This window comes from Rhinatrema bivittatum, chromosome 6, assembly GCF_901001135.1.
Source record: "Rhinatrema bivittatum chromosome 6, aRhiBiv1.1, whole genome shotgun sequence".
Classification (NCBI taxonomy): domain Eukaryota; kingdom Metazoa; phylum Chordata; class Amphibia; order Gymnophiona; family Rhinatrematidae; genus Rhinatrema; species Rhinatrema bivittatum.
This window is the reverse complement of record NC_042620.1, coordinates 51,704,150-51,716,559: the sequence shown is the minus strand read 5'-3', so window position 1 is coordinate 51,716,559 and position 12,410 is coordinate 51,704,150. Positions and strand designations below refer to the sequence as shown.

Here is a 12,410-nt window from a genome sequence, read left to right as displayed (position 1 = left end):
CATTTTTCATTTGAAGAAGTGGACTGTGAAGAATATTTTGTATTTGTAAACATTTATTTTTTTCAACTGAAAAAGGCTTGCATCAGCACACATTGTACAGCCTTGCAAAATTACACAGAAATGGGGAAAAATTTGTTCTTATGTGCAATTATTCTTTTGATGTCCAGTGATCCTCTGCAAAAGATGAATAAAACTGTAAACCACTTAAGAAGTATCCAGCACTAATTGAATACATTATCTGAGACACAAAATAGTAAAAAACATTTTTTTTTTTTTTTTTTTATTACAGACGGGAATGTAAACTAACTTTCTAAACCAGGTCTTCCCACAGCCAGTTTGGTTTTCAGGATATCTGCAATGAATATGCACTTAATTGATCTCCAATGTATGCAAATTTTCCTCATGCATATTCATTGTACAATTCTTGAAAACCAAGCGGGCTGTGGGAAGACCTGGTTTAGAACATTAGCTTGGGATTTTTGAGTGAGGGAGATTTGTGTTTCCACCTAAACACTTAGTGCTTTCTTTTGCGTTAGAAGTATTTCTGTCTTCCTTTCAATTCTGAAATTAAATTATCTGATTAATTTTTCAAGAACATAATTTATTTACAATTAATTTCCACACAGTTAATGCATTCCAGTAAGAAAGGACTTTGTGAAGTATTTCAGTAGTTATTTGAGAAGGTTTCTCCTTTGATGGGTGATACAGAGGAAAAGGAATATTCTACCCCGAAATGATTCTGCTAGCATAACAGTAAATAAATGCAACATTAATTTTATAACAAAATTCCCCTCTCCCCCTCCCCTTTTTAACTGACAGTGCAGTGCTGGTTGTGAAAAGGGATTAAGAAATATAAAGTTGAACATGGGTATCCATTTTGAACAAAATTTGCTGTACTAGAGTGCTTTAGATCAGATACAAGACTTCAGAAATAAAAAAAAAATTATTATAAAATGGAGGGGCAATTTAACAGCAATCTTCACAGAATACTGTCAATATATAAATGTCAAAACAGGACAGATTCTTATCTGTTTTACACTTTATCTTTCTTTTTCATTCTTGTTGGATCACTGGGCTTTTCTTCAAAAGCTGTAACACCTTATGACAACACATCCTAGAGGTCTCTATATTTAAAAGAAACCCCCTAAAATCAAGCCGATCAAGGAAAAGGGAGAAGGACATGGAAGTAATAAAGGCTGAATGTCCAACAATGTAATTTTGCTACTGAGAACTAGCCCTTTCCAAAATATGCAAGTTGTAGTGCTTCCTGCTTGCTCTCAGTCTAAACTTGTTAACTGAGTTATTTTGTTTCTTCAGTGCATTCTGAGCTGCTGGAATAGTAGGGAACATTGCTAGAATTGTATATGATGCGGCCAAGTCAATGGAAGGTTTGGAGTGTTCACTGTTTGCATTGCTGTCTCCACTGCCACAGTAGTGATGGTGATGTTGCTGCTGTGTTTGCTGGGACTGGGTATCCCGTATCCATCGAATCTTGGCACCAACTTTAAATAGTTCTCCAAATAACTTTTCAGCTTCTGAACGGCTTATTCCTTCTGGCAGTTCCATAACTTCTAAAACTTTTCCAACACCTGCAATAAATTGTAGAATTAAAATCCAGTGTCAAAAAGATAATTTTTATGAATTTCATTTACAACTTTTAGCCTCAGGATAAGAGTCTTTAGACAGCATATCTAATGTGCAAAAGAGTCTCGGTGGAGTAGCAGTGTATGTAAAGTTCAAATTATAGCACTATCTTCTACATAAAAAAGATAAAACACTGCTGTTCCTTATGGCCTTGGGCAAGTCACTTCACCTGCCATTGCCTCAGGTACAAACTTGGGGCCTGAATTACTAAGGCTTTTCTCTCATTTTGTGTCTATGGGAAAAATGTTTAGTAAATGAGGTCCTAAGATTTAAAACCCTCTGAGGACAGGGAAATACCTATAGTACCTGAATATAACTTGCTTTGATCTACCAACAAAAAGGCATGACTATAAATTTATTTGTACATTGTAATAACAATCAGAATTGACATACATACAAGATTATGTAAAACCAGTAACTGTCAGTTGTGAACTTTATTACATCAACAAGCAATAACCAAATTCTAGTGCTATAAGATGCTAATACCACCATAATACTATGAGTTGGGCCAATGAAGGTGGAAAATTTTACCTGCTGAAGTTGACATTTACTCCCGTTTCAGAAGTGAAATGATTAGTTATTAAACTGGACTCCTCATTGGACATGGAGTTACAAGTTGCTGAGGTTAGTCAGACAGTTATGTCTTTTTTTTTTTTTTTTAAATGGATGCATTGAAAGAAATGACTACTTACCTGCTAATTTCCTTAGTATAGACAGGTGAATCCAAAACCAATGGGTTATGCACCTCTACCAACAGATGGAGGATGGACCAAAGCTGACATCACAATATATATATACCCCTGCAGTGACATCAGCCTGCCAGTATTTTCCGCAAAAGCAAATTATGGAAAAACTAACAAAAACTTGATTATTAACAGTTAACCATTTCAACACTCAGCCAACAGAAAAACATTGAGCTCAGAGTGTAATAACACTCATCTAGGGACTGGATTGACACCAGTACCCCCTGGAACTCACACAGCCATGCAGGACCACCACAGCACAACCGTTCGGCAGCCAAGGGTGGGAAGTTGGATTCACCTGTATGTACTAAGGAAAAGAAAATTATCAGTTAAGTAGTAATTTGCTCCTTTCTTAGCTTACTCTTGGTGAATCCAAAACCAGTGGGATGTACCAAAGCTATGCCCAAACAGGGCAGGAGGCTGCCCGTGGTCCAGTCAAAACCGCACATGTGAAGGCTGCATCCTCCTGTGCCTGCACATCCAAGGGATGGTGCCCAGAAAAGGTGTGTAAAGAGGACTAAGTCGCAGCTCGGCAAATGTTGATGGAAGACAATAGTCTTACCTCCGCCCTAGTGGAATGAGCCCTGACCTGACTAGGCAACGGCTGCTCAGCAGCCACATATGCAGCTGTGACTACCTCCTTAATCCAGCGGGCTACTGTAGCCCACGACGCAGACTCACCCTGCTTACTCCCACAATGGAGTATAAACAGCTGGTCCATCTTCCTGAGAGGTTACTATGTTATGTTACTATGTTCAGAGACTTCTAAACACCTCAAGATATGCCCTCTTGACATCCAAGGGCCGCAACAGGTGATATTCCTCCGCATCTCTTTCCCTGTCCAGAGAAAATCCGAGACCACTTTCAGCAAAAAGGAAGGAACAGTATGCAGCTGTATCGCCCCTGGAGGCACTCGTAGAAACGGCTCCTGGCAAGACAAGGCCTGTAGTTCAGATACCTGAGGAGCCGAACAAATTGCCACAAGAAACACCATTTTTAAGGTCAGTAACCTCAAGGAAACTTTATGCATTGGTCGAAATGCAGGGCCCACTAAAAAATCCAAAACCAGATTAAGACTCCACAAGGGCACTGGTAACAGCAAGGGAGGATGAAGATACATCACTCCTTTCAAGAAATGGGCCACATCTGTATGAGCTGACAAGGCCCCACCATTCACCTGGCTTCAGAAACAGGAAAGAGTCGCCACCTGTACCTTTAAGGAATTAAGGGCCAACCCGGTACTCAACCCATCCTGCAAAAATTCCAAAATGAGCAGGATCTTAACCGAGTGAGGAAGAACCCCCTCGATCTTCACACCAAGCTACCCGCCAAACCCACACATAGGCTAAGGAAGTGGAAAGCCTTCGCACTCATAACAAGGCAGCAATTATCGTAGCAGAATATCCATGTTTCAGCAACTGAGTCCTCTCTGGGGCCATACTGTAAGACAAAATAGATTTGGATCTTCATGAAGAATAGGCCCCTACAATAGCAGATCCTTGTGTGCCAGAAACCGGAAGGGAGTTTACACAGGAGTCTTCGCAGATCTGCATAGAAGGGTTTCCTGGGACACTGGTACCACCAGAAGCACCATCCCCCTGTGACTCTCGATCCTCTGAATCATTCTGCCCAACATGGGCCACAGGGAAAAGCATATAGTAGTTTGCCCTCCGGCCATTCCTGCATAAGAGTATTGATGCCCAAGGACTTTGGATCTCTCTTGTGACTGAAGAACCTTTGCATTGCGAGAAGGCCCCAGTGATCCACTATTATCTGAAAGGCCTCGTTTGACAATTCCCATTCTCCTGGATCCAGACTCTGTCTGCTAAGAAAAATGGCTCTTACATTGTCTTTTCCTGCAATGTGTAAGGCTGAGATCTCCTGAAGATGCACTTCCGCCCATTCCATAATTTGGGTTATTTCCTATGCTGGCTCTTTGTTCCTCCCTGACGATTGATGTACACCACTGTTGTTGCATTGTCTGACATTATCCAAACCACTTGACCCTGCAATCTGTCACCGATCTACAGCATGCTAACCAGACTGCACGGGTTTCCAGCCAATTGATGTTCCAGAGAGACTTGTCTGCACTCCACCACCCTTGCGCTGTCAGTTTCTGACAGTGAGCTCCCCAACCCTGGAGGCTCGCATCTGTACCAGCCAGTCCCGTGATCTTAGGGAAACCTCTTTCCGTAGATCTGCTTTTAACCACCACTGTAGTTAAGAGCAGTCTTCCATCAGCAGATGGAGCTGAATCGAATACTCTTGAGACTGCAGAGTGTGCTGAAGAGGACACATACGCGCCCTCTCCCAGGACCCCACCTCTAGGGTCGCCGTCAATCTGAGCACCTGAAGATAGGACCACAGTGTCGGGGAATTGTGTTCATCAACAGCTGCATCTGCTCTATCAGCTTCTGAATACGGCCCTTCAGCAGGAACACTCTGCCCTGTTTCGTGTCAAACTGAACACCAAGATACCCTAATGACTGTGCTGGCTGAAGATTGCTCTTCACCAGGTTCATGACCCAACTTAGCTCCTGCAACAAGGAGATCAACTTGCACGAGACTCCGAGGCTGTCTTCCAGACTCTTGACCTGAATCAGGCAGTTGTCCAAGTACTGTGCTGCATATAGGGAAAAATAACCCATGCTGCAGTTACACGATGTTAGGTTCCATATTAGGAGCTATCACCCAGGAAAAAGATCTAGGCATCATAGTGGACAATACTTTAAAATAGTCGGCTCAGTGTGCTGCAGCAGTCAAAAAAGCAAACAATGTTAGGAATTATTAGGAAGGGAATGGTTAATAAAACGGAAAATGTCAATAATGCCTCTATCGCTCCATGGTGAGACCGCACCTGGAATACTGTTGTACAATTCTGGTCGCTGCATCTCAAAAAAGATATAGCTGCAATGGAGAAGGTACAGAGAAGGGCAAACAAAATGATAAAGGGGATGAGCTCCCCTATGAGGAAAGGCTGAAGAGGTTAGGGCTGTTCAGCTTGGAGAAGAGACAGCTGAGGGGGGGATATGATAGAAGTCTTTAAGATCATGAGAGGTCTTGAATGAGTAGATGTGACTCAGTTATTTACACTTTTGAATAATAGAAGGACTAGGGGGCATTCCATAAGTTAGCAAGTAGCACATTTTAAGGCTAATCGGAGGAAAAAATTCTTTTTCCACTCAATGCACAATAAAGCTCTGGAATTTGTTGCCAGAGGATGTGGTTAGTGCAGTTAGTGTAGCTGGGTTCAAAAAAGGTTGGATAAGTTCTTGGAGGAGAAGTCCATTAACGGCTATTAATCAAGTTTACTTAGGGAATGGCCACTGCTATTAATTGCATCAGTAGCACGGGATCTTCTTAGTGTTTGGGTAATTGCCAGGTTCTTGTGGCCTGGTTTGGCCTCTGTTGGAAACAGGATGTTGGGCTTGATGGACCCTTGGTCTGACCCAGCATGGCAATTTCTTATGTTCTTATGTTACGGGTGTACTAAGATCCCATCTTTTCTCAACTCTGCCGCCACCATCCCACCATAATCTTGGAAAAAGTTCTGGGTGCAGTAGCCAAACCAAAAGGTAACACTCAAAAATGACGACGACATCTCAAAACCGTGAAATGCAGAATCTTTGATGCTCTAGTCGGATGGGAATATGCAGGTATGCCTCAGACAAATCCAGAGACATCAGTAACTCCCCCGATTATACTGCCATCATCACTGAGCACAAGGTTTCCATGCAAAAATGAGTCAATACAAACAACGGAAGTTCTCCATTTCCTTGGCTTATGTGCGGGTTTGAAGAGTTTTTGAGGCCTGGTGTGAGGAGTGGAGTGTTCTTCCTTGTTTAGTTAAGATCCCTCATTCTGAATTTTTTGCAGGATGGACTGAATAAAGGCTTAGCCCTTAATTCCTTGAAGGTGCAGGTTGTGGTTCTTGCCTGTTTCAGAGGCCTGGTGATGGAGGCAACAAGTATTCAGCAACAAAGCTTTACAGTGTAACCAATATAACAGCTTTTACAGAGTAACTATAATAACAGTTTAACAGTAACAGCTAGGCAGATTAAGGGAGTGAAGCACCATAGGTCTCCCTTAAGATTACCGGTACCGGTGGAGTCAATTTGGTGCTGGACATTTTGGTGGGCCCTACGTTCCGACCACTGCGTAGCCTTTCCTTACGATTGAAGACTGTGTTCCTGGTGGCTATATGTTCTGCGCGTCTGATTTCTGAGCTGCAGGCCTTGTCTTGCCGGGAGCCGTTCCTTCGGGTGACTCCGGGGGCGTAACAGCTGCATAGTGTTCCATCCTTCTTGCCCAAGGTAGTCTCAGACTTTTGTTTGAATCAGTCCATCTCCTTGCCATTCCTGGATAGGTCAAGGACGCAAAGGAGTTTCACCTTTGTGCTCCTTGGATGTTAAGTGTCTTGTGTGCAGTATCTGGAGGTCTCTGAGTCTTTTTTAAAGACGGATTGCCTGTTTGTTCTTCATGAAGGGAGTAAACAAGGCGCTCCAGCTTCACGTCTACATAGCTTGTTGGATTAAGGAGGTGGTCAGCCACGTATGTGGATGCTGGAAAGCCATTACCTACTCAGATTAGGGCTCTTTCCACTAGGGCTCAGGCAGTATCATGGGTGGGAGGTTTAGTCTGTCTCCTGTCGATATCTGCCGAGCTTCGACGTGGTCCTCCTTATACACTGTCCAGGTTTTATCATCTGGATGTGCAGGCCCGGGAGGATGCAGCCTTTGCATGTGCGGTGTTGACTGGACCGTGGGCAGCTTCCCACCTTGTTGGGGAGTAGCTTTGGTACATCCCACTGGTCCCGAGTCCATCTGTCTACACATTAGGAAATGGAGAAATTACTTACCTGATAATTTCATTTTCCTTTGTGTAGACAGATGGACTCAGCGTCTCACCCTCAGCTGCCGCATGTGTGTGTCAACAGCCCTCCTGTGGGGCTCTGGTTCCCAAGGAATTACTGGTAAGTGTTCATCTTTTTCCTTAGCTTGGGGTACCTAGAATCTTATGTGAGTTCCAGTGTTTATGCTTGGTTGAGTACAGTTCTGGTTATCTGTTTTTAATCAAGTTTTTTGCTAGTCTGTCCACAGTTGCTTTTGAAGAAAATACTGGCAGGCTGGGGTCACTGCAGGGTCATATATACTGTGATGTCAGCTTGCTCCGTCTCCATCTGTTAGCAGGGGAGCATAAACCCACTGGTCCTGAGTCCATTTGTCTACACTAAGTAAAACAAAATGATCAGGTAAGTAATCTCTCCAGTCTACAGTCATGTGATGATTTTGGCAACTTATATGAGACTGCTTTTCACACAGAAAAGCTGTGTTTGTTCTCCATATCAGAGAGTTGTCATCACCTCCCAAATGACAGGATAACTTTGGACTAGAACTGTGAAACATGTCCTTGGAAAAACTTTGTATTCAGCTATGAAATTGGTACTATTCTAGCACCTGTTTTGCTAACAGACTCTCTGAACTTCATTAACCAAGGGATTATATTCCTGTGTGTCAGATGACATCATTTACATGCCACCAATCCTGTGTCTGTAGGACATGACAACGTCCAATCAAGATCAACGTTAGAGCTATGGAACTGAATATTCAATGAGGTTTGACTTAGAGGGAGAAAAGGGAGGATGGACATTATTGGACGGATATTACCTGAAAGCACCTTTGCCAAGAGCTTTCCCTGTGGATACCCTGAAGTTTTGCCAAGAAAGCTTTGCTTACAGAACTTTTGCTGCAGTGAACCTGTAGGTTAAGACTAAGTTTCATACTCAATATCTGCTCTGAGTAGTAGGAGTCTTTCCAAATAGCCCTTGAAAGAATTAAAGCTATGAACATTTTTGCCCTATTTTGCTGTTATATCTCATAGAGATTTCTGTGAGATCCTTTGGGTTTTATCTGTCATCCATTGTAAGGGGCTTCGCTGGATTTTCTGCATATTATCCAGGTTCCATGTAAGCAAACTTCTGGTAAACGTCTTTATGGAATTTGCTAACTTTAGCACACAAGAGAAATTGCTACTGCTGCTTCAGTTACTTTTCCTGTTTACAATCCATTAGCTCTCTCATATTAATGAAAAGGGAGGTAAAGTAATAAAAAATATCAATGCATCAATCCTAGTAATTAATGACTCTTCTGTCACCTGCTTAATATTTTTAAGTCCAGTTTAACAAAAGAAAATGTATGTAAACTGAGGTGATGTATAAACGAACATCGGTATATAAAAAACGTTAAATAATTAAATAAGTTTGTTTTTAAAACTTTGAGTTCTATTTTTTGTAAAAAAAAAACCCCCCAAAAAACAAAACAAACAAAAACTCAAAAAGCAAACCCCAAACCAAACCAAAAATAAAAAAAACCCATAGTATTACATCAGTTTAGTAGCAGTATTGCTATAAAGTGGCATACCTGGCTCCCCCACACTAAGATCTGTTGAAGCAGCTTTTCTAGCAGTTTTTTTCCCTCTACCACCATGCCTGTTTCCAGGCTGACCCTGTAAAGACAAAAGCCCACATCAGAGAAAAAAGAAAAAGAAGCAGAACATTAGAATAATATCCTCTGATAGCTACTTATTGTAAAATACAGATTATATTCTTGCTATTTCATATTCAGCAATCTAAAATTTAAGAAGCTAATTTTCCAAAGGATTTTTGTACATAAAACTGTTTTGCTTGTGTAAATGTGCTTTTGAAAATTGATACTTTTATGCACGTAACGCCTTTGAAAATTCACTCAGCGTTTTGTAGGATATAAACAATGAAATGAGAAAAAGGATAAACTTTTCTTGCAAATTATTTTTAAACATGAGAGTCTAGGTGGAATTATCTGTGTTTACAAACTTCCATGTTTTTTCTATCTTTTCAGAAATTTTGTTTAGAGACGTTGATCCTGTCCTATATTTTCCTTTGGTACAGGAGTACAATACTTTCACTGAATCTGGAAGGACACAAAACAGATAAATATTTACATTGCTGTGTTTTTGTATCTTATATAAATGTGGTACTAACAAATTTTTGCTTTTCTGTCTTCTGACAGCGATTTAATGTATGAAATAAAAAAGCCAAATCTTTATTAGGTTATCAATAAAAAGCCAGACATTTATAATACTGCAAAATAACAAGCCATGGAGGAAATATTGTCAAAACAATATATGTCACTTCCACTCCCTATCAAATTATTTTGTAGTGCGAAAGACTTTGCTAATAAGGGTGTCATTGTTAAATTTTATAGTCTGTAGGTGCCCAGTTTCATTTTGTTTTTTGTTCCAGGTAATTTTATTGTACATTTCATTGCATCATTCCACTCTTGATCAACCTTCTCTTATTCTTTCGATTCTCTTCTAGAGAGAAAAATTACTTTAATCTAGATGTCATGGTGCACAGCTAGTGTTTCTCAATGATTAATAATGAAAAGTGACGTTCCAATATGAGGCTTGGGGAAGCCCCCAAAACTAAAGACATTGTCCCTGAGGTAAAACCTGTCAAGTATTTGTTCCAATATTTCCTTTTTGACCAAGTTATCTATATCTAGAGTGTGGATTACTAACACTGGTCTGAATGCTGCAAATATTCTGGTTTTCAAGATTTCTACAATGAATAATCAAGAAGATAAATATTTGGATACATCTTAAACAGGAACCAGGTTAATTTGTACAATTTGGCAATCTTGAAAACAGGACCTGCCTATGATACTCAAGGATTACAGTTTGCCATCCAATGATCTAGAGCAGAGCTTTCCAAACTTTTCATGTTGGTGACACACTTTTTAGACAAACATAATTTCACGACACAGTAATTTAATCTACTAGCAAACCAGAGGGTAAAGATTAAATGAACGAAACTTATTTTGACAATTTATGTATGTTTCCTTAAATATATACATAAATTAAATGTTTCACGACACAACCTTTCATTTATATTAAAATATATTATATTCCAAGATTAATGTTATAATTTATGAGTAACAATGTCTGTCCCCCACACACTCATCTCTCTCTCCCCCAAGCACATGTCTGGCTCCCACACACTCATCTCTCTCCCCCCCCCAAGCACATCTCTGGCCCCACACACTCATCTCTCTCCCCCCCAGCACGTCTGGCCCCCACGCACTCATCTCTCTCCCCCCCCCAAGCACATGTCTGGCCCCCACACACTTTCTATAAGTATTTTGCATAGGCTTGCTCCTGGTGAAGCTGTGTGTAATGTAATCTGGACTGCCTCCCCCCCCCTTCAAAAACTCTGCATTATACCTGTTGACTTGCTATATGTCCATGGAGTAAAGAGGACGTATTGTATTGCAGTGGCTGTCCAAGCAATGGATATTGGACATCTCCTGTAAAGAATAAAATATATATGTGATTACAATCATATAATATACCCACACACATCTCTTTTGTAGTGCCCACATTCAATATCAAAGTACAATTAAAAAATAACTAGTTTAATAGTAATTCCCAATAAGAATAGCTACTTACCTCTAATAATTGTTCTCAAAGGATAGCATTATAATGTAATCATGTGATCTGTCATATGCCTGCTTGGAATGAGCTACCCTGAAATTAATGAACTTCCCAAGTTAAAGCCACAACTGGGAATGAGAGGAAGGGGGGAGAGCTACCAAAAACCATCTGTCCTTAAACTTTCTCTTTAACAAAGAAAAGGTGGTAAATAATTCCCAATATGGGCGTGTCATATATGACCAAACAGAATGAACTGTTAGTCACGTAACAGCTTACATTTTTCTGTACATACATTCTTCTGTGTAATTCCCTATTAGAATAAGCTCAGGAGGTTGGCTGGGTGGGAGCAGAACTTTAAAACAGTCTTTCATTCTGTAGTAAATGATGGTTATGACCAGTAGCCCCTGTCTCCTGTGGCAGATTTTTCAAAGTTCTGTTGCAATTATGTGGCAAATTTGCATAATTTTGCATATTAAAATATAATTGTCTTCTTACTTCCTAAAAGTAAGTCCAGTTTATTTGATTCTTTATTACAGGAAAATAGATCTTACTGATCAGTGCTGGGAGAAAAGAGGGGAAGATATCTGAGGATGGGGGTAAAGGGAGTCTCAGAGGAAAGAAATGAAGAAGGGATCTCAAGGAGGAAGAGATAAGGAATGTAAAAGGATAGAGGGAGGGGAAGAGGGAAAAGAACAGGGATGGAGGAGGAGAAAGGAGGGATCTGGAATCAGAAGGGATGATTCATCCACACTGCTCCTTTTTCTGACATTGGTCCTCCCTCACACTTGATAACTCCCTTTAGAACCCTAACTCATACCCCACACCCCCTCTAAACTTCTCACTCTTTCTTCACACACACCTCTCAGCTCAGTCCCTTCAGTCTCTTGCCCCCTCCCAATTCCTTCACGTTCCACAGCACCTCCAATCCCCTCATTCAATTCTCTCACACCCACTCTTGCCCCCCCCCCCCCCACATCTCTCACTTTAGGAAAAGGGATCTCAAAGGGAGCAGGAGAAAGGATTCTGTGGGAGGGTTGCAAGGGGAAGGGGAAATTGGGAGCAAAGGAAGAAGATGAGGGGAAGAAAGGAAAGGGGACAGAATAGGGAGGAGAAAAACGGGATTCTGAATCAAAGAAAGCAGGATCTACTCGCACCCTTTCTCTGGAAGATTCCTTTTTTCATTCACTCCCTCATGTATCCCACACCCTCTCGATCTCCTTCCTTATTCAACCCACACCCTCACCAACTCCTCCCAGCCACAATCTGTCAATTACTGTCACATATACATTCTTCACCTCCTCTAATCTCCTTCATTATTCCACCCCCTTAACACTCTACCCGCTATCTCAGACACACACCCCACCCAAACTTTAATCCCCTCAACTCACACACACACACACATTCCACATCCCGTTATTCTATACAAGCCCCCAACCCCTCAGATGAGGATGGCCAACATTTCCACAGATCATAACAGGACACTGAGCAGGGGATGAGGGGAAGGAAGGGTGTCACATCTGAACATGAGATTCAGAGAAGGGGGAGGAAAGGTGT

The 12,410-nt window shown here is 41.2% G+C and overlaps 1 protein-coding gene across 11 annotated transcripts in view; it reads right to left on the bottom strand.

Annotated features, from left to right (window-relative positions):
- Positions 1–204: 204 nt before the first annotated feature.
- The window catches only part of R3HDM1 (R3H domain containing 1), a 476,151-nt gene continuing 463,945 nt past the window's right edge, over positions 205–12,410 (bottom strand). For all 11 annotated transcript variants that reach the window (XM_029605380.1, XM_029605381.1, XM_029605379.1 and 8 more), the window contains 3 exons: positions 10,647–10,729; positions 8,807–8,891; positions 205–1,589 (listed from right to left, as the gene is read on the bottom strand). In XM_029605380.1, the coding sequence (XP_029461240.1) occupies positions 1,222–1,589; positions 8,807–8,891; positions 10,647–10,729 (536 nt within the window). In that variant the 3' untranslated portion in view covers positions 205–1,221. The remainder of the gene's footprint in view (positions 1,590–8,806; positions 8,892–10,646; positions 10,730–12,410) is intronic.